Genomic DNA, 20940 nt, shown 5'->3' on the forward strand with positions numbered 1-20940 from the left:
CGGACGAAACGTCGTTGCACAAAAATATTCCATCGATTGATCGGAACCGAACCGGCTACGAATATATCTGCTGGATCGATGTAACAGCTAGAGTCCACGTTCAGAGGAAATTTAAAAGTACAAAGATGCGCAGAACGCACGTGATATGCAAAGTTACGTGAGATATGCGAAACGAAACGAGTTTCTACCTATCTTCCATTTCGTTGGTAATGTTCGTAAGAATTACGAATGTTATGAATTACGTATTACGAGCTATGAATTTTCCTCCAACGAATTGTTATCGCGAATTAGTATCGAAGATGGTATTAAAATAAATATCAAAAATGTAAACGTATACGAGTGTAACCATTCGTCTGAACCAACGTTACTAAAGATCAACGTTAATTTCGACAAATTTGCCGAAAAGAAATATTTACGCCGCGCGTGGTTAAGCGTCCCTTTTCCTTTCTTCGAAAAGATACATCTACAGGGAGAAGCAATTCGTCACATGGTTCATCCGTATGATTTTTTTCGCCTATCATTGTTATCATAAATGTATGTAAATTGTTATCACGAATTAGTATCGAAGATGGTATTAAAATAAATATCAAAAATGTAAACGTATACGAGTGTAACCATTCGTCTGAACCAACGTTACTAAAGATCAACGTTAATTTCGACAAATTTGCCGAAAAGAAATATTTACACCGCGCGTGGTTAAGCGTCCCTTTTCCTTTCTTCGAAAAGATATATCTACAGGGAGAAGCGATTCGTCACATGGTCGACCCGTATGATCTGTTTCGCGTGTCTCGTCCGCCCGAATATAATTTATCCTGCTACATCTTTTGCAACATTCTGCATCAATAAAAGCAAGCCGCTGTTAATCGCGCATAGATTTCCGACAAAAGGTTCTTACACGGCTGCGGTGTCTGATCGAAAAGGGCCGAAAATCAGGAAATCATGGTCGTTTGACTAGGTAATACTACAGTTAATGGCGAGTGTAGTATTGCAACTGTAAAACTCGAAATTGCTCTACCGTCCACGTAAGAACGTTCTCGCGAGGCACGCCGAGGAAAATTGGCCCCGGCAGCAACAATAGGACGTATAGAATCGCGGAAAGAAATATAGGAACGTAATTATTAGTCGTAGCTTGGCTCCGGTCGTTACTCGAGAGTAATAAACCCGCTTGCAGCTAATGCAGCGGCATAATTCTCTGGCTCGCATTGCTATGCCGGGACACGGGCAAATTCAACGGCAAAACCAACGATTCCAGCGATATGGATAATAACGCTTGTAAGAAGCTTTCATCGCAAGAAAACGTACACTCCGCTCGCAACGCGATAAATACCAGTTTGCTTGGCAACTTTTGCGAGAAACATCGATTTCTAACTATATGGTAGGACGGGATTATTCGAGTCGCCTAAGCTTCAACAGAGCGATCAAACTTGTACGTTACGATACACCATTGGTCCATAACGTACGTAATAAGGAAGAAGAAGGCGTAGATATTGTAGGTAGATTTAGATTCAGCGAGGGGAAATATCAGAAACGAAAACGCGATTCGAATAATTCTGTGGCGAGGTTGGTCGAACGGACGACGACTGATAAAAGGAACAAGAAGCTGACTCTGGCAAATGAAGTAATATACAGAGACTACTGAATTATGATAATTGCAATCCGAGGATGTTAACGTCGAACGAAATTTCCTTTCGACCAGTACAAGTAATATCCTCGTAAAAAAGAAAACTGTGATGAAAATAACGACCTAAGTGTAGGATATTTTTCATCGTTTGTCGCATCTCCGATATAGTCTATTTTCTATGTTCAACGTTGCGACAGAACGACATTTTTCTACCGTTGCTTCTCGTTACCTGTTCCTATAATTCTGCTAAGTCTACATTCAGGCAACGAATATACCCGCGTCGCTCAAGTTACGTAATGATAGCTTACGTTATCTGAGATGAAATCAAAGTCCGATATTATATAGAAAAGTTCTATTTCGAGTATATCTCTGCGTATCTGCAATAATCTCTCCGTATCCAAACGCATCTCAACATCGCTACGTTCCAATATCTCGTCGTCCAACGGAGCATCGACTGTCTGATAAAAATCCTAAAAACCTCCATTCTTCGTTGTAAATCGTTTCACGCCAGAGAACACGTTGATATTTACATCAACACGGAACACGAGCCATCTCGAGCCATCGATTAACAAACCAATCTCAAACCTGTCTTCTCTCTCGCACTCTCTCTCTTTATATATATATATATATATATATATATATATATACAATCTGCAATAAAAAAAAACCGCAGAATCCAAGAGCCACGAGGCAGAACTCATCGTCGTTCGAATAAGTTCGATCAGCCCTCTTCTTCTACGTATACAGAAGTACGTGGCGTGTAGTTCGGGATCCTAGAAACACGTGCAAAGTGTGCAGTTGCACACACGCTGCTGGTAGTCGTAATAATAAAGCATCGGCGAGCTGGAGCGCGAGCAAGCGAGCTACACGGCTCGGTAATAAGTTCCTGGTTTACGGTTCATCGGCAGGTTATCCCGAGGCTGGATCGGCCTACCGGCCGACTGAAATCACCGGTGGCCGCGAACCGACTCCGTGCACTTGCTGCTTCTCTATCTTTTTCCATGTTGCTACTCCGTTTCGTTTCGATCACCCTTTCACCGGGGGCGTGGTGGCTGCAATATCCCCTGGCCAATGCAGCCGTAATTACACCGGCGGCGAAAGAACGTAAGCCAACCGATCCGATCGTCGGATCGACGTTCGGATGGACGTTGGATAGAGAGAAGAAGTTCCCAGTCGAAGGTGTCTTATGGCTGATGTCTCTTTGTTACGTTCGATCGAGTCAAAAAATACTCCAGAATGAAATCAGTTCTACTTTCGGTTGAATTTAGACTCTCGAGTTTCGAGATTAGCCTGTGTTCAAATCGAGTAGCCTAAATGTGGGCAAATTTGCAAATTTTAGGTACCAAGCTTGAACGATTTAAATTGGACCAACGTACGTTTGAAAATCTCAAGTCTGTTCTTTCAAACTTGAGCGCGCTGAGTCGAGTCGCTCTAAATTTGAAAGTCCCGAATTTTAAGGTTGAGAATCTGAACTCGCGAGCTTGAGCGCGCTAAATTAGATCGCCTGAAATTCGAAAATTTCGAATTCTAGCGTCCTTAATTCGAGCTACGATCGCTCTAAATTTGGAAATTCAAGACCTGAGACTTGAAAATTTGCGCTTTCAAACTTGAGCGCGCTGAGTGGAATCGCTATATATTTGAGATTCTCAAATTTTAGCGTTAAGAATTTAAACTCGCGAGCTTGAGCGCGCTAAATTAGATCGCCTGAAATTCGAAAATTTCAAATTCTAGCGTCCTTAATTCGAGCTACGATCGCTCTAAATTTGGAAATTCCAGACCCGAGACTTGAAAATTTCCGCTTTCAAACTTGATCGCGCTGAATCGAATCGCTCTAAATTTGAGCGTTTAGAATTTGAGCTCGCGAGCTTGAGCGCGCTAAATTATATCGCCTGAAATTCGAAAATTTCAAATTCTAGCGTCCTTAATTCGAGCTACGATCGCTCTAAATTTGGAAAATCCAGACCCGAGACTTGAAAATTTCCGTTTTCAAACTTGATCGCGCTGAATCGAATCGCTCTAAATTTGAGCGTTGAGAATTTGAGCTCGCGAGCTTGAGCGCGCTAAATTAGATCGCCTGAAATTCGAAAATTTCAAATTCTAGCGTCCTTAATTCGAGCTACGATCGCTCTAAATTTGGAAATTCCAGACCCGAGACTTGAAAATTTGCACTTTCAAACTTAATCGCGCTGAATCGAATCGCTGTAAATTTGAGAGCTGCCAAATCGATCGTTATTAATTTGAATTCGCCAACTCGATCGCGCTGAACTAACCTACCTTGGATTTGAAAATTCTTGAAACTCGACTGTTCCTCTCGGTTGCACGAGATAACTCGGTGTAACGGGGCTAATTATCCCCTTGGAGGGACGTCGAAGAAAAAAGACGGGGCCGTGCATCTAGTTGTCAGCGCTGTGATTGCACGATTTTCTAGATCGTACGGCTATACGTGCGCATGTGCATGCGCGAGCACACAAGGGCCAGTGTTTCGTAATCACCGGTCGATTTGACGGCGGGTAATTGAACGTCGAGAATTTCTGGTCTAACGATATAATAGGCACCGAGCGATTGCCCGGCGAAGACACGTATACCCGGGGCTAATTTAAATCCCCGTGCAATAACAAAAGTCGCGGTGATTATCGGACCACCGCATTCTCTGTCCACTCGAATCTTCGATTATCGTCGCTCTAGGGAGACCAGTTGGCCCGATTCCAGCAAACATAGTACAGCCGTTCGTAAGCGTTAAGTCTCATACAAGACGGGATAATTTCGTTTAAAATATCAAGGAAACGATTAATCGATTTTGCAATCGTGCAAGGTAACGATCCGAATGGGGCAACGTGATGAATCGACTCTCTCAGAAGCTACATTGATCAAACTACGCTTTCTATTAGTTTCTTATTTTCGTTATATAAGTAGACGATTAATGTCCAATTTTTAGAAGACGAATGACTAACTTCCACGAGCTCGTTCATCGCAGTGGGATCACGCGAATAACGATAAACCGCGAGATTAATTTGAAAAACAGAATTACCCACTCGATTAAGATGCAGATGCTACGACAGATAATTTTTGTAGCCACGGTAAACGTCATAACACGTGACGATCCTCGAAGATCGAAATCCTTTGACAGTATAATGAAACGGAATAGAACGATTTAGACAATAATTACCAATCTCTTTATCCTGATACTCATACTCGAGACCTGCTCGCTCTAGTCCAGCTCTTCCCGTTAGTGTCCTAATCTTCACAAATTGGGATGATCGCGAAACAATCGACGCATATATAACTTTCATTTCAACGTTTAAGTGGGTTGAACCATAAATAAGCGAAGCTAAAAACAGCTTCGAAACCGAACTCCGGCATGACTAAGAGATCTCCACCCTCGCCATGAACGCTCATTCACTCGTCCAACCGCTCCAAGCTCTTCTTACGGTGCACGTGCACAGCCTCTAGGTCCGCAAAGAGGTTCTGAAGATAGCGAGAACAAGGAGGAAACTCGACCGAAAGAAGATGGAAGAGAGAGGGAGAGAGAGAGAGAGAAAGAGCGGTTGGACGAGGAATAGGTTAGAGGAGGAGAAGGGTAAGGTAAGTATTTCTCGGGCAAATATAATATACGAGTACGCGAAGGCCCCAGGGAGTAACGTCCACCATACCGAGACCATAATCTTGGCTGGAAGATGGTACCACACCCATGGGGGGTCGGCGGATAGGTCGATGGTGTTCCTGCAGAAAGCAGCGCAACCTAGCCCATCTTTCGCTCGTATGTATCGTCCTGTCCACGACTAAATCCCCGAGAAATCCCGTGCGCACCTATTTCTATCTTTAATACGTTCACTGCCTCGTGAATTTTATATATAATACGTTGCCCTAAGAGCCGCCATAAATCGAAATATCAGAGATCCAGGGCAACAGTTATTTTAGATATTTTTTAGAAAGAGAAGATAATAATTTTGAGAAAATTAATTTTTATTTCAGTGCGAGCCAATTATCGATAAGTGTCAGAGAAATTTGGCAAAAAATCAAACGAATGAAAAATATTCATTTTTAATTGCTCCGATCGCCGGTAACGAATTTTATTTTCATTGCCGCTAACCAATAACGACGTTAATGATTTTTTCTGGTTACGTTCTTCGACTATTGTCGATTGTTGTTAACGTTAACGATAATTAGTATTCGTTGACGATGTACAAGAAATTAATTATAAAACTTACCTGTGTGTTTTATTAAGCTAAAAAGTGGTTCGAAGATATGTGAATATTCTTCGTTGCACGAGGAACGAGAAACATAGCTTTTAACACTGGAACTACCACACCAATCAAATTGATTGGCTTTACAATTTTATTATAAAATTCCTACTTCGTGTTATATCTTTCTTCCGCAATGATGTAATGACTTTCGCAACGATAACTAAAAGAATAATATAATGAATTTTATTTCGTTTTGTATGTATTCAAACTGGAAATAATTTCGTATCAAGACTACTTATATCAATACCAGTGAAAATGACTGGTACTTGTCAAAGTGTAAAAGGGTCCTGCAATCTGTTTATCGAACCCCAATGAACCAGTTTCCTCGTTTTGTACAACTTGCCACACGTTTTTAAAATTTGTACTGCGTATCATTCGATACGACGATATCGGTTATCAGGAAAATTCTGGATCGATCGCTAGATCGCTAGATGCTAACGCCAGAAATACCACATCAGTGAAAATGACTAGTTCTACAATTTTATAAATGTGTCAACCCTCGTTTAGGGATCATAATACCAAAAATGTACTACATAACGTGGAATTGCTTCTGTAAGAAAGTAATAAATCAATGAATATACAAATATTTTATTATTACGTATTTTTTAAAGACCAGTTATTTTCACTGCTTTTTGGTAGAAATAGCTTGTGTTAACTATCGGTAGTTTTAGTGTTAAATAACGAGGCAGTTGATGTTGCACTTTTGCTAGATGCACATAGATATTCGGTGCGCGAATTGGCGACAATTTCTCGCGCAACAGTTCGATCTTTTCTTCTAATAAAGAAAAAAGGTCATGTTGCAGTCATGTCGCGAATTGCGCGCACGTTCACCTATGAACGAACCAACGCCTGTTTCGTAAACGACGAAACTGTCGCCCGATAAATTGTCGTTGATGCGTGCACAGCCTTAAAGCAAGGACCTCGCCTTTCATCATTTTGGAATTCGTTGCTACGAAGCAAACCCTCCAGCCGCCGGCGATTTTAGTATTTTTCTCTACGAAATCGCCATTATCGCGTCGCGTTTTTTCCATTGCATCAAGACCCTCCTCTTATGATAAACTTATACAGGGTATAAATTTCGTCCGCGATTTTGTGCAAAAAAAAAAAAAAAAAAGGAAAAATACGAAAATCGCCCGCAGCTACGAGATTAACTACCACGTTGAAGTGGAAATACGAAAGCATCTGCGAATCGCTACGTCATACGTCTACGTGTAAATCCGTGAAGCTTCCTAGTCTGCGGCATCGCGAGTTCCTCAATGGTAGAAGCACATTGATGAATTCCACGGAATGTTGACGGGAATGCGAGCGGAAAACGGGAAGATTCGTGACAATGCCGAGAACGAGATTCGTCTTGCTGTTATTACGCAGTCTGTGTTATCTTATTCCTCGAATTATACGCGAAGAACGATGGTTTCGAAGAATCGAGGCACAACTTGACCCAGTTCTGTTCGACGAATCTCTAAGAAAATTGTACGACGTTCTGGCATTCTTTATAATACCCAAAATTCCCCCATAAAATCGCCAGGTCCACCGTAATGACGCTAACGATCGCAAGACCACTGGAATCGTTCCAGAATTCGTTGATTCCTGCGAAACATCTTTCTCGGCCTGTGAAGCTAAATTACAGGTCTGGAATCGCGAGTAGAGCCAATCTCCACCAACGATCCCTTGCAGTTTTAATAAAATGGATACTGCCAGAGTAGTCCGCTCGTGTAAGAGGAAAGGGCAAAAAATGATGGAAACACGGTGTTCGCGCAGCCTACGAGGATTTAAATGATTCACGAAAGTGTCTATCGTAGATTTATCACGAAGTATCAGTATTTATCATCGGAATATTTATCGTAGAAAATTTGCGCATATCGTGTGCGTTGTAGAAAACACTTTGAAATTTCATTAGCTATTGTCACGATTGTATCCGTAAAATGAGAAATTTCTCTGAAAGTGTATACGAATCTATGTATTTATTTATTTTAGCCTGTATATAGAAATTGCGTTATATTTATTGCAAGCTAGTAAATGGATAGTCCATTGTTTAAATACTCCTCTGGCCTCTACAAAACTACTATATATTTTTCCAAGCTGAAGCAATAAAGCTTTAAATAAAAAAGCTTAAGCAAAAAAAAAGAGTAACAGTCGAGTCTCGTAAAAATGCTAATGAAATTTCAAAATCTTTCGTATAAGGCGCATAATGTATTCGTAAGAAGTACCTACGCACAGGTGTTGGATTAATTTCGTCAGCCTGTGCACACTCGAACCATATATCTCGTACTTTCTATATACATTTTCAAATTTAATTCTCCGATTTCTATATCGATAACGAGTTTACAAAAGTATCTTATACCACTTTCGCGAGCTGTAAGTGGGTTACCACGCGACATATCGATAGCCGACCTCGGCTGCTCGATCGACTTTCATAGAGGGTTCTTCGTTCATACAACGATACTGGTTCGACTGGATCGTAAGACGGCTGAATGAAGAGGAGGAACAGGGTTGAAAAACGCGGAATACCATTGGAGAAAGAGAGAGAGAAAGAGAAAGATAGTAAGAGTAAGAGAGCAGAGTATCCCTTTATACTGGCAGTGTCCGCCGAACAATGTCCATTCACTGGAAACGGGCCCGCGGTCCCATCTTCTCCAAATATGTTGGCGATAAAAGCAGAATAAAACGGCGAGACACGTCTATCCCCGTTCTCATCTTCCGTGCAAAACCTTACGTAATAGTCTCTTCCTTCTATAAACCGTACCTTATCGAAGGTAAATCGATGACCTCAAGTATGAAAATTGTGTTAGATTTATTTCTCGGTAGTTTGTGAACGAGCTTGAAAAGTGTTCCATGATAGAAAACAGGAGGACGAAGAATGTGCGGGGTAAGCGAAAATTGTATCGCAGAATCTTGGATAGAGTCGAGTCTTCTTCTTCTATTTTCTCTTTTCTTGGAGAAAACTGAAAGAGTTAATGCGAAACCGCGATTCCAGGAGAACTTTGGAAAATCTTCGGCACGTTACGAGTTCCAACGAGATTACGTTTAGTCTGATTAATTCAACGCTGGCTTCTCGAGCAGACGTTTCGCTACCCTTTTGCGGAGATCGTACCAGGACGTGGAACATTCGCAACGATACGAAATACGATGACTTTGTGTTCGTTAAATGTGGGGAAAAAAATCTTTCGTTAAATAAAGAAACATGTTGAAAATGACAACGTGAGTTGGCGCTCGCCATCCATATGCAGATGCGCTAGTTACAGTAAATATTAACTAAAAGATAGTTCTACATACGATCTACTGCATGTAAGAAAGTGCGATAAAAGTTTTTCGACTCAGAACAGTGCGATAGACTTATCCAAAGAATAAAATAGTAGCTATTATGATCCTACCTCAGAATACAGAAATAACAACAAACTACGATAGCTTCGATTTTCCGATGTTTACTGACTACGTAGCACACAGGAGAAAAATACGAAGCCTGAATATAAACCAGCACCATAAATAACAAACAAGAATAAATAATAATAAAAATATTTGCTGACTAACGAACAGTATACTCCATAGGTATATTTCTATAAGAAACGAATAGCTCGACTCGATTAATATTCGTCTACACTAGTAACTGATAAAGAAGAAGCTGATAAAGAAATTCAAGTGCAAACATCGAACGATATCGAATATTAAAGCTGTTCGTCTGTAAAAGACGAGAAATCCGACTTATCGTGCCATCTTCCTATACAAAGCTACCAAAAAATCTCGTTTCACACTTTCTCGCGGATACTGCGGTTTTTTCCACGGTCGCTTCGTACCTTTCTTGTCCATAATTCAGGAATAAAATAATCCTATGGACGTTCTAATTACCAACGCAAATATACGACGAACGCTTATTGCTGGCGGTCGGACACGGATAACGAACGGTCAAAAGTTGGTGGTCGAAAGGGTGGGGTTTGAGAAAATGAAAAGAGTAGAGCGATTAGGGCTTAACGAGCCGAGGACTCGAGTAGAAATCAGAGAAAGAGAGATATCTAACCGACGCGACGGTTGATGAATGGCTCCGATCGGTCCTTATAAGAAACGTTTAATCTCCTCTACTGCGGAGGTAGAAACTAGTCCTCCGACTCTCGTAAGATTTATCGTTTCGTCCGAAGACTACCGGTTTCGATTTTGTTTCCGTTTTGCCAACTACCGCCAAATATTCGCTCTCGGAGGCAGATTCGTCTGCGATTCGGTCTGACCCTTTCGAAACGTTAGATTATCGAACATAAGTATTAGGTCGTCCGAAAAGTTTCTTTCGTTTGATAAGGAAATAATGGATGCATAATATTTTTCGTTTCATATTATTTTATATTATTTTATTTACGTATGATCTATTCTGCTCTATCAAGATAAAGATCACAACGTTTGATAGATTAGGTTTCATGTTTGTATAAAAATGCGTTGTTGTAAAAGACGTGTCTGTAAAAGAAAGACACTTTTCGGACAACTTAATAAATAGATTATAGACATGATTTATGTAGTCGTGGAAAGCGTAAAGATACAAGGATTTACGAGGCTACAGGAATCTCTGTTTAGGTTCTGTTTCTTTGACTACCACGGCAGAAATGTATCGTTTCCGGTTTCACTCTATTTTGAACGAAAAATTCCAAGTTTATGCAACCAATTGATAATTATGGTAAAACGTAAGGGTTGTTATGAAACTATTCTTTCGCTTCTCATCGCCTCTTGTTGCTGCAAAACATTTCCAACAGCGATATATAGGAACATTTGGTGCACGTTGAAGCAACAGCGATTTTTCCAGGAAGCATGGAACAGCGATAATATGCTCGTCATTGCTGTATGTTGTTTCAAGCATGGTTCTAAATCAAAGTCGTATCGAATGGAATTAAAATTGCAGAAAGGATTAACGTCCATGAAGAAGATTTTCTTTTCTTCCATACATCGTCTCAATTATTTTCTCCTTTCCTTTCATTTTTTTTTCTTCTACCGAATGTCCAGGAAGGAACTTGCATTCGTGTAGGAGTGGAACGGAAAGCAGAGAACTACAAAAAAAACTAGTTACATCGAACGAAACTGGCTCTATCCATGTAAAATATCAAGCATCTCGAGATTCGAAGAGAAAGCCTCGCTTTCCTGTTCCTTACAAACGATTTCCTCCTTCTTCGGTCGTCACGGAAGACAAGCGACGTCCCGGAGACTCGTCGTGGCAGCGACAGACGAATCAAAGCCGTTATTAATTTGTCTAAGCGGATGATAAATGTAGGAGAGGAGTTTTTTCCAGGACGCAGCCCCGTCGATGGGCCACCGCAACGTCTGACAACGTTGATCCTTTTATTTCTCAACCCCTGCTCCTCGATCTCTCACTCCTCCGCTTCCTCCTCGCTGCTCGTTTCTTTTTTTCGGCAAGGGAAAAAGGATTAATGGGCTTATAGCATGACACTGTCGTCGGATAAGATCACGGGCCCCGTTTTACCTGTCTGCTGCCGGGACCTCCGCCGATCATATCTCGCGGAATCCAAATCGCATCTTGTATCTCGTGAGTCCGCTGGTAAGACAGGCCTTTTATCGATTTTTGATCGCGATGCCGAGAACTTTGTGCCTCGGAGTTAAGCGTCAAGCCACTCGAGACGCGTGATACTCGAGACGTGCTCTCTCGATCGCATCGAGAATCCACAGCGTTTAGCGTGTTTCGTGGCTAGAACTTTTCAGATCAAGATTTCCATCGGATTGTTGTTGTTTCGTGTGGTTGATGGGAGGAAATTTTCCTTGGTATTCGAAAGAGTTTTCGTCGAATCGAAGATATTTCGAGTATTCGACGTGGCAGGAAATGCTCTTTGCTGTCCAAAAAGCTTACCTTCGGACGAAGAATATCTTACGTATTTGGCAGCGTGCCATTTTCTTTCATATTCAAACAGATTTCCTTCGAACGAAGAATATTTCGTTTGTTCAATGGCACGAAATTTTCTTTCATGTTCGAAAAAGTCCTCTTCGAATGGAGAATATTTCGTTTACTTTACGATGGAAAATGTTCTTTGATGTTCAAATGGATTTCCTTCGCATCAAGAATATTTCGTTTATTCAGTGGTAGGAAATTTTCTTTAATGTTGGGAAAAATCCACTTCGAATGGAGGATATCTCGTTTATTTCACGGCGGAAAATTTTCTCCCATGTTCAAACAAATTTCCAATATTTCGTTTGTTCAATGGTAGGAAATTTTCTTCAATGTTCGGAAAAATTCTGTTCGAACGGAGGATATTTCGCTTACTTTGCGACGGAAAATTTTCTCCCATATTCGAACAGATTTCCTTCGAATGGAGAATATTTCGTGTGTTCGATAATAGGAAATTTTCTTTGATGTTCGGAAAAATCCTCTTCGAATGGAGGATATTTCGCTTACTTTCGACGGAAAATTTTCTCCCATATTCAAACAGATTTCCTTCGAATGGAGAATATTTCGTGTGTTCGATAATAGGAAATTTTCTTTGATGTTCGGAAAAATCCTCTTCGAATGGAGGATATTTCGCTTACTTTCGACGGAAAATTTTCTCCCATATTCAAACAGATTTTCTTCGTATGGAGAATATTTCGTGTGTTCGATAATAGGAAATTTTCTTTGATGTTCGGAAAAATCCTCTTTGAATGGAGGATATTTCGCTTACTTTGCGACGGAAAATTTTCTCCCATATTCAAACAGATTTTCTTCGTATGGAGAATATTTCGTGTGTTCGATAATAGGAAATTTTCTTTGATGTTCGGAAAGATTATCTCTGAATAAAGAATATTTCGTGTATCTAAAAGCTGAAAAGTTTCTTGTTTCTCTTTCGAGATACTCCCACGAAACTCTGTATAACAGAATATACGTGATACTCAGAGGGTATTTAATCGCGATGTTTTAAATCAGAAAACAACACTGTGGCTTTGGAAAATAATTACAGTCTCGGTATCAGTGAAAAAGAAACTGCTAAACGAATTCGTACACAATGCAGGTGGTTCGCGCAGCGGGAGCTCAAAGTTGAAGAACAGTCGCGAGCGACTCACTGTCGCATCGTTTGAAACTTTTCGAGCAATTGCTCCGAACGAGAAAGAGAAAAGGTAAAAGAGAGCCGTGTCAAAAACCCGGAAAATTGACTACTTCTTGATACGGGAAGATTCTCGCGAAGAAAATTGCGATTTCACGGTTAGGCACGACGAGATCCACCGGTAAAAAGCTACTTGCAACGTAAAATCATTTTGCAACGTAATACACATAACGTGTCGTGGCTGACTCGAATCGATAGAATCTCAAAATATACGAAAATTGCTCGAAAAACAGAAAAGGAAGAAATAGTAAAGAATTCTGAATTGGTTGATTCGAACGAGTAGACTCGAAATCTATGAAAAATTATTGAAACAGACGAGAAAAGAAATAAAAAGATCTCTGTATTACGTGACTCGAACGACGAGGCCTATTGGAAATGTGCAAAAAATTATTGTAATGGACAAGAAGAGAAATAAAAAGAATTCTGTATTACGTGACTCGAACAAGAGGAATCGAGACGCGTGAAAAATTGTTGAAACGAAAAAAAGAAGAAAATAGTGAAAGAATTTTGTACGATAATTTTGATCGGTTTAATCGAGGATACCGCACGCATAAGCGTGTTGTTAAAGAAAGTTTTTCATGAAAAGAAATTTGAACAGTTTGCTCGACGAACTAATTCCCAAATGGAAAACGTATACAAAGGGCGGAATAAGTATGGAAAAAGGGAAAAATGGTCACCGGCTGACGCTTCCCTCCTTCGTCAAACTCACCCCCCGAGGCGAGCCAACAACCGTGGATTCGGTTTAAGCTGGCAAACTGGAAAATACGGATACAGGCAGCGGCTGCTTTCTCCCAGATGCATAAATTCGATAAGACCGGAGGATAGTGGTCGTAATTCGCTTCCTTCCGCGTCCGAGCAAGAAAACGCTCAACAGAATCTCGCGCCGGCTGACGTATTTTTCCCCCAATAATTGGCCTGCGCGTAAAATATTTTTCACCGTAATTTTTCCACTTCTCTTATCGTTGCTCGCGCCAAACCTTTTACTCCCCAATTTCCATACACGTCGAACATTTTTCACCGCAATTTCCACCGACTTTACGACGTTTAAATTTCTCCGCGCGTTAAATTCTTTATCCGCCAATTCCCGATATTTGCTTGGCATCGCGTCAATCTTCCGCTCCAACTTTTCTCCACTTTCCCCTCGCGTCCTCGTATTTCGCTCGGCCTTGCACAGCATCCTGCTCGTCCTAGAGACCTCCCGCGACGTACGAAAAAGCGACTTTCACGCCTCTAGCTTACGACCGCCGATAAAAAACGAAACGCTGCTCATTACCGTCTCCATTGACCGTCACCCAAGCCGGATGGAGCTGATCCCTCGGAGACCGTGACTTACTGTCACGACGAAAATGGAAGAAATTCCACGGTTACGGAGCAACACTGCGGCAAAAAGGATCGACAAGAACTCGTTCGGTTCGTTTGTACATCGTAGCCAACGGCCAAGCTTCCAAGTAACACCTGCGACTTCCGTTTTGCGAGAAAACCGTGTACGCCGCAAGAAACCGGCCGATTAATCCGCGAGACAGTCGCTGATCGATCGCAGCCGCTTGAAGGCCGATTTCCATCGGTTAAAAGTGGGTTGGCCCGGTTCGAACGGTAACAGAAATCGTTGTTCGCGTACCAACGATGACGCGACGGTACTCGATCGTTAATGATGGCCCACCCTGTCTTTCTGGAAATCGCAAAAACGAGACGCCACGAGGGGAAAACTGGTTTCATTTAGAAGTCTTTCTCTTTCTCTCACTCGCTCGCTACATCTCTGTTCGACGAATTTAAAAACTCACCGGCCGCTTGGAAGGTTCCGGGCCCTGTCTGATGATCTCCAAGGGTGCGGGTATCGAGGGCCTTCCCAGGTACCAATCCTCCCGTGGATTGTAGTTATCCAGAAGCTTCAGCAGGCGTGGCACGTTCACGTAATTATCGTCGTCGAAGTGGCAGAACCACCTGAAACAGAGTCAGGGTATCGCTCGATTTAATGTCCCTGATTCGTTCATCCTTTCGCGTCGATAGAAACGTATCCAGTTTCTCAGACGGGTTCGATTATTCGTACAGGGAGATGCTAATAAAATTAAGCTTTTAATGGCACTTTATTATCGATCAGTTTTTCCTTGAAAAGGATCGTAGATGTATAGCGGAGGAGAATTTTTAAAAGGACGCGTTTACGAGATCCATCTATTCGTCGTAGACGAATTAAAAGCTTTCCATTCCTCTCGTTCCTTTTAATTATTTCATCGCATACGTGTGACATTTAATTCACGTTATAACATGTACTCTGTAACGTGAAGCATACTTCATACCGTACATAAAGTAGAGTTTGCTAGTTGCACTTTGCCATGTTAATTTAAACCGAGCGCTTCGACGACTGCGCCTGCTTCTTTTCCATCAGTTTATTACAAATCGATTAGTTCGTTCGTGTCACATGTACCTTACCATGTAAAATATCAAAGAAGATAAAATTTGTTAGAGTTTCCCGATAATCGTAACGAGTATATAGGTGTCCTAATACTCGTAGGTGGCAATGAAAATCGTGCAAAGTGATCATAGATACTTACGAGCGACAGCGTAGGTATTTAAAAATCGCGTGATCGTATGGTCGCTCTAGTTTTTAACTTTTCTATCTACGCTAGTTCGTAACTGCGAAGGCTGACTTTGAAGTTTACGAAGTTTCGTATTACTATCGATGTTATTGCAAGTTTAATGTTTGTCGTTAATGTACGGACTTAGGACTTGGAAGAACCGAATATTTGTCGCTTTCCAAATGGAATTTTCATCATACCGGGTCGAGTAGAAAGTTCGTTTCGCTTTTTATCGGAAGATGAAATTGACTGCAATTAGTTGCGGATATCTCCGGTACTGTCTACATAATTCACTACGTTCCTGTGGCAAAACAACTACGTGAGGCATCTACGTATCGCGACGTCCTAAGACGCATATGCCGCTACAATTCGCTGATTGCCCGCCCTTATTGCGTCGTTGTCTAGACCAGGACCAGATAAGGGGATGATTTTGTGACGACCGGAGCACTTCAAAACCGATGGGCTGATGACGAAGTGCCTGATGAGCCATCGATGTCCCAACTATCCTTCCGCCGAATGTTGGAGAAGAAGGCGTGCGTGGCAACTAACAAACGCGTGGATAGTCGTGGACATTGTGGGGTGACGAAGGAAAAAGAATCGGATTCGATGGAAAGTCGAGTTGTGAGAGCTTCAGTCTTGGAAAGTCACGGCTGAAGTAAACTGTCATTAGTGTAAACGAGGTGTTAGCAAATAAATTCCCTCTTTTTGTATTTTCATCTTTGATTTCGTTTTTTTTTTTTTTTTTATTTTACGCAACAATTTCATCGAGCGTAAAGGAAGAAGAAGAAGGGAGAAAGGGAAGACGAAGGAACGACGAACGATAGAAAAATCGGGACGCATCTTATCGCTTGCAAAGTGGCTGACATCGAAACGCAATCGCGAACAGGGATTTCCCAGAAGGCAGAGCCGCGGAAGGAGGGCAGAGACGGTGACAGGGAGCATAAACGGTCGTACAAAGCGTACGATAGGCAAAATAAAATGCCTCTAACGAACGGTTCTCTCCGAGGCGCCATTAGCGCTACCGGGTGGCCACGGTCGTTCGATACGTACCTGTCGCGAGTAACCGGCATCGTTAATACACCTGAATTCCAGCTTAATGGCGTACCTCCGCTGTACCAACGACAGAAACGATCGAGGCGACTCGGTTCGTATACGCCGACACGATCGTATCTACCGCGCGAACCGGAACGATACTCTTTCGCTGTGACAATGCGACTGCGGTTGCACGCGGAATAATCGAAGAGCGCGCTCGTACAAGCGCGTCCCATAAGTGAGAAAATTGAAAAACTTTGATTCGGAACCGTGTTCCGCGACAAACGTGTATTAGGTCAACGGAAAAGTTTCTTTCTAAATACCAAAGTAAAAGTGCAATGACGTGCACATGATGTACTAAGTCCCAGCGGAGCAGTATGTAACAGAGTTAGGAACAATAATTTAACAATAGGTTAAAATAATCCAATAAGAGCAATGATAAATAAGCTTATTAATTGCAACCAAAAAATACATACTGTAAACAAGTAGAATGTAAATCAGAAGCCATCGTAAATCGCAACACAGGATTTATAATAGACAAATAAATAAATAAACAAACGAATAAATAACGAGATCCCTCACTTTACAAATTCCCCAAATTGCTCAAATTACTCGAATTTCCTACAAGCGAAATCCCCACCGCGCCGCGTCTTTCCTTCGCATCGAATCGACCGCACAATGCTTTTATCCAAACAAAGCAAAACAAAACATCAACAACCAGCAGATGAAACAAAGGCAGACACATGACTCGACCGATCGAATTCGGTAGGATCGGTCATTAGTATCCATCGAGCGATTTCGTACGGATATTAATGGACCGCGAGTCGTGACGGAAAGCTCGCGGCTGGCGGTATAGATCAGCGTCTGAACATCGATTCATCATCGAACGTCGACGTATCGCTAAATTGCCGTTGGTCTAATGATTTCCGATCGGCGGAGAAAGTCGCTTAATAGTTTCTGTTCGCCAGCTGCCTCGCGCAGAGGGTGGCTCGTTCCGCTCGGCACGCGGTATTTAATTAAATGTGGCGTTTAAGATTTTTACGAATTATCCCGAGCGCGGATCAAAGAGCCCGAAGTGTGGAAACTCGCAGCACGATCCCGAGCCAGCCGGTTTACGTTTCTCCAACGAGCTTTAATTACAAGTTCAACTGTATCTTCGACGGTCTTGTATCGCGCGAGCGTCCACTATTTTCTCGTTTTCCTAGAAAACAAAACTAGAATCGCTGTTGCCGTCGATCTTCTACCCTTTCGCGTTCGTTCACGTCGCTCTGTCGCGATCGGCCGCTGCCTATCGCACAGTCGAGCCTCGGTAACTCGAATCTCAAGGGAAGAGCCAAAGTCTCCGAGTTACCGAGCTTTCGCCTTATCGGGTTTTTCGAGTAGGAGAGGCGCGACAAACCGGAAGTACTGAGAGAAGCTTCGTACAAGAATCGATATTTTCGTAGAATCGTAGAAACGCGAAGAAAGACAAATTGAATTTTTGCAGCTGAATTATTTATTCGCGACGGTAAACGAATTTGTGGAATAGTTGGATGCGAGCCAATACTTCGATGCAGGATGTGGATATGCATATTCAACGAAGTACACGATGTGTACAAAAAAGAGTATCTGTACGTATCTGGATTTTTCGATGAAGCGTTTCTTGTAGCAACTGCTTCACGTTTTCGTAATATCTACTACACCAAATTACACGAAAGATACACTTCGAACCAGTTAATTGACGCATAAATGGTACAATAAGTACAATGCTGTACGAATACTTTTTCTAACCACTGTACCTGTTGCTTCCACTTAGTAGAGAAATCTTTTACTTACGTACATCGAATATTTTATTTTGTATTTATAGAAATTTATAGAAATATTTATTCGACTTTTTCCTCGACGCGACGGTTGTCGCGTTATCGAGGCTCCGCTATGAAAGTAATTAATCCCGAGAACGAATCGTGGGACGGCAGAAAAAGTCGAAATAAAACTATTCCAATTCGAAAACGGAAAGACGAGCAGGGGCGCTAGCTTTAATACGACTTGCTCGAGGAATCGACGACCCATTAATTCGGCTGTTAAAGCCACGAACGAGCCGCGGCGATTCGATCTTGGCCCGGATAAAAACGAACGAGGCTTCGCACCTTTATTTTCTTCGCCCCACCTCCCGAACCGCGGTCTAATATATATGCAGATTGCAGGTACAAGGTGCGCGCGAAGTTTGCACGCGGCGGCACCGCTTTTCCCACCAGCCGCGCATTCGTAACAAATTTTATTCGACAAATACACCAGCAACGTTTGCTTTTTTCCTACTTATTTTCGCACACCGTGGAGATATTCCGATGAGAATAGAAAAGTCGGCGTGAGGATAGTTGAGAACGACGTTAGAGCGTCGCGAATTCCATGGAATTTCGAAGGTTTCGCGGAAGATCGTAGAACGACGCGAATTGGAAAACTCGAATAACTTTGTGCGTACGATCATTCGTACAGTGGTTTCTAGGTATTGCAATTGTCCGGTTTATCGCGTGTATCACACGTGCGCGAGCAACGAGCCGGCAAATTGCCATCGAGACACGGCCGGAAGCTTAATGAGTCGTGGGTGTGGCAGTCTCGTTAATTGCCGCGTAGAACAGCCGCGCAAACTTGACCGAATTACGCTTTCGTGGCGAGCTGACGCGGCCTAGCGAGCTTCTCGACGTCCATGGTTTCGCGTTTCTCTATCGAACCACGAGATCCGATCGTGCGTGAATAAATGACGGTCGACGGCAAAAATCATTGCGGGCAGCCGTACAACTCTTCTTCGAGCAGGTGCGTTTGCTGCGGTTGCGGGTTTTCAGAGTGCTTCGCTAAGAATGTAAGAATCGCTTGCTTTTCTTTTAAGCAACGAGTTTCTTCCCTGAGTTTCTCGTCTCTTTTGATCCTTCGACAAACAGTATAATAAAACGATGGAAATGGATCTACAGAATAATTATTTCTGTACCGGTGTTTGTCAGCCAAATTCCTTGCTTTTCTGGCATCAAACGCAGGAAAGATATAGTTTCCATCTTTTATGGCTGATACACGTTATTTATTGTTGAAGTACGCTCAGACTATTAGTAATATACTGTCAACGTTTCGAGGTTCTCAATAAAAATGTAGCTTATTAACGAGTTTGGGGATATTTTATTGTAAATGTATATCGACCCTTGTAGTTGGCAAATTGTTGAGAATTTTGAATCTTAATTGCCGAAATAATGGCATAGAAACACTAAATTTATATTTAGAATTTATATCAGAATAGTTATATATTTATTTGATAAACGATTTCAAAGATATTCATCGATACCTGCACGCGTCTCAGCTTCTTCCATATCACACTGTTAACCGAACAGTTTACATTCCTTTGTTTTCAAGGCACCGCACACACACATACTTCCACACACTCATATTCACATACACGCATCACTGCTACGTGGTCAATCTAGTCTAACACATAAAATTATACATATCTCAATAGAAATATTAACCAGTCGGCTAGTATACCGACGAGTATACTCGTCACGAAGAAATAACAACAGTCTGTTTTACGACGAGCCTTGTCAATAATAAAATTCAAAAATAAAATGGTCATTTCGTTAGAACTTAATTCTACGTTGTAACAGCCACGCATACTCTGCGCTTGACGAGTATACTCGTCGTCGCTTACATTTTGCAGAACATGATAGGTATTTATATACTTCTCAAAGAGGCCATAACAGCTAACTGGTTAAGAATAACTGTGCGATATAGATTTGTACATCTGGAGAGCAGAAATAGAAGTATAGATTGAAAAAAAGAAAAAAAGAAAAGTTTCTGAGAAGAAGCAAGGTGAAATGATGGGAGTCAGAGATTTTTCAGCATTTTCAATTTCCCATTGGATAAAATTGTCTACGATTATTAAGGACTAGAGTAAATAAAACCTTCAGCCGATAAAGTCAATGGGAAATTAATGGACAATTTAGCTGGAAACACGCATTGATACCGCGCGGATTTCTACGTCCACAGACCAAACGCGTTCAAATTGCTCTCTGTATACATACGTACGGTTTAAGTTAAATCGTACTTCTATGCATCGCAGTTCTGAATGATCCTGGAGGAAAATTGGTTGCAGTTGAAGCCTAGTGGATTCAAGAATAAATTTGATGCGTATACGCGTGAGTAGCTGAAGTGGAAGTTGTATCTGGAAAAGGCGTGTGGTATCGAGAAGATTGGATCGTGGAGCAGGTTGAAGCAACTGGATCGACCACGTAAGTATTATGTATGTTTAATGGTCGAGGTCGTGCAGTGCTTTTGATTTCTACTAATTTGCCGTATTTACTACGGAATTACGGCACTGCTTTTATTAACTTTAAACTCGTTATCTGATATCTGATCGTTTACTCGTTCACAGACTCCATTTTACGTACATTGTA

The 20940-nt window shown here is 41.7% G+C and overlaps 1 protein-coding gene and 1 pseudogene across 1 annotated transcript in view; one reads left to right on the forward strand and one right to left on the reverse strand.

Annotated features, from left to right (window-relative positions):
* Window positions 1-20940, forward strand: part of LOC126918046 (uncharacterized) — a 254831-nt pseudogene that overhangs the window by 216878 nt on the left and 17013 nt on the right.
* Window positions 1-20940, reverse strand: part of LOC126918052 (fringe glycosyltransferase) — a 118760-nt gene that overhangs the window by 51758 nt on the left and 46062 nt on the right. The window contains exon 5 of the mRNA XM_050725639.1: window positions 14705-14864. Within this exon, the coding sequence (XP_050581596.1) occupies window positions 14705-14864 (160 nt within the window). The remainder of the gene's footprint in view (window positions 1-14704; window positions 14865-20940) is intronic.

This window comes from Bombus affinis, chromosome 6 (genome assembly GCF_024516045.1).
Source record: "Bombus affinis isolate iyBomAffi1 chromosome 6, iyBomAffi1.2, whole genome shotgun sequence".
In the NCBI taxonomy this organism is placed as follows: Eukaryota; Metazoa; Arthropoda; class Insecta; order Hymenoptera; family Apidae; genus Bombus; species Bombus affinis.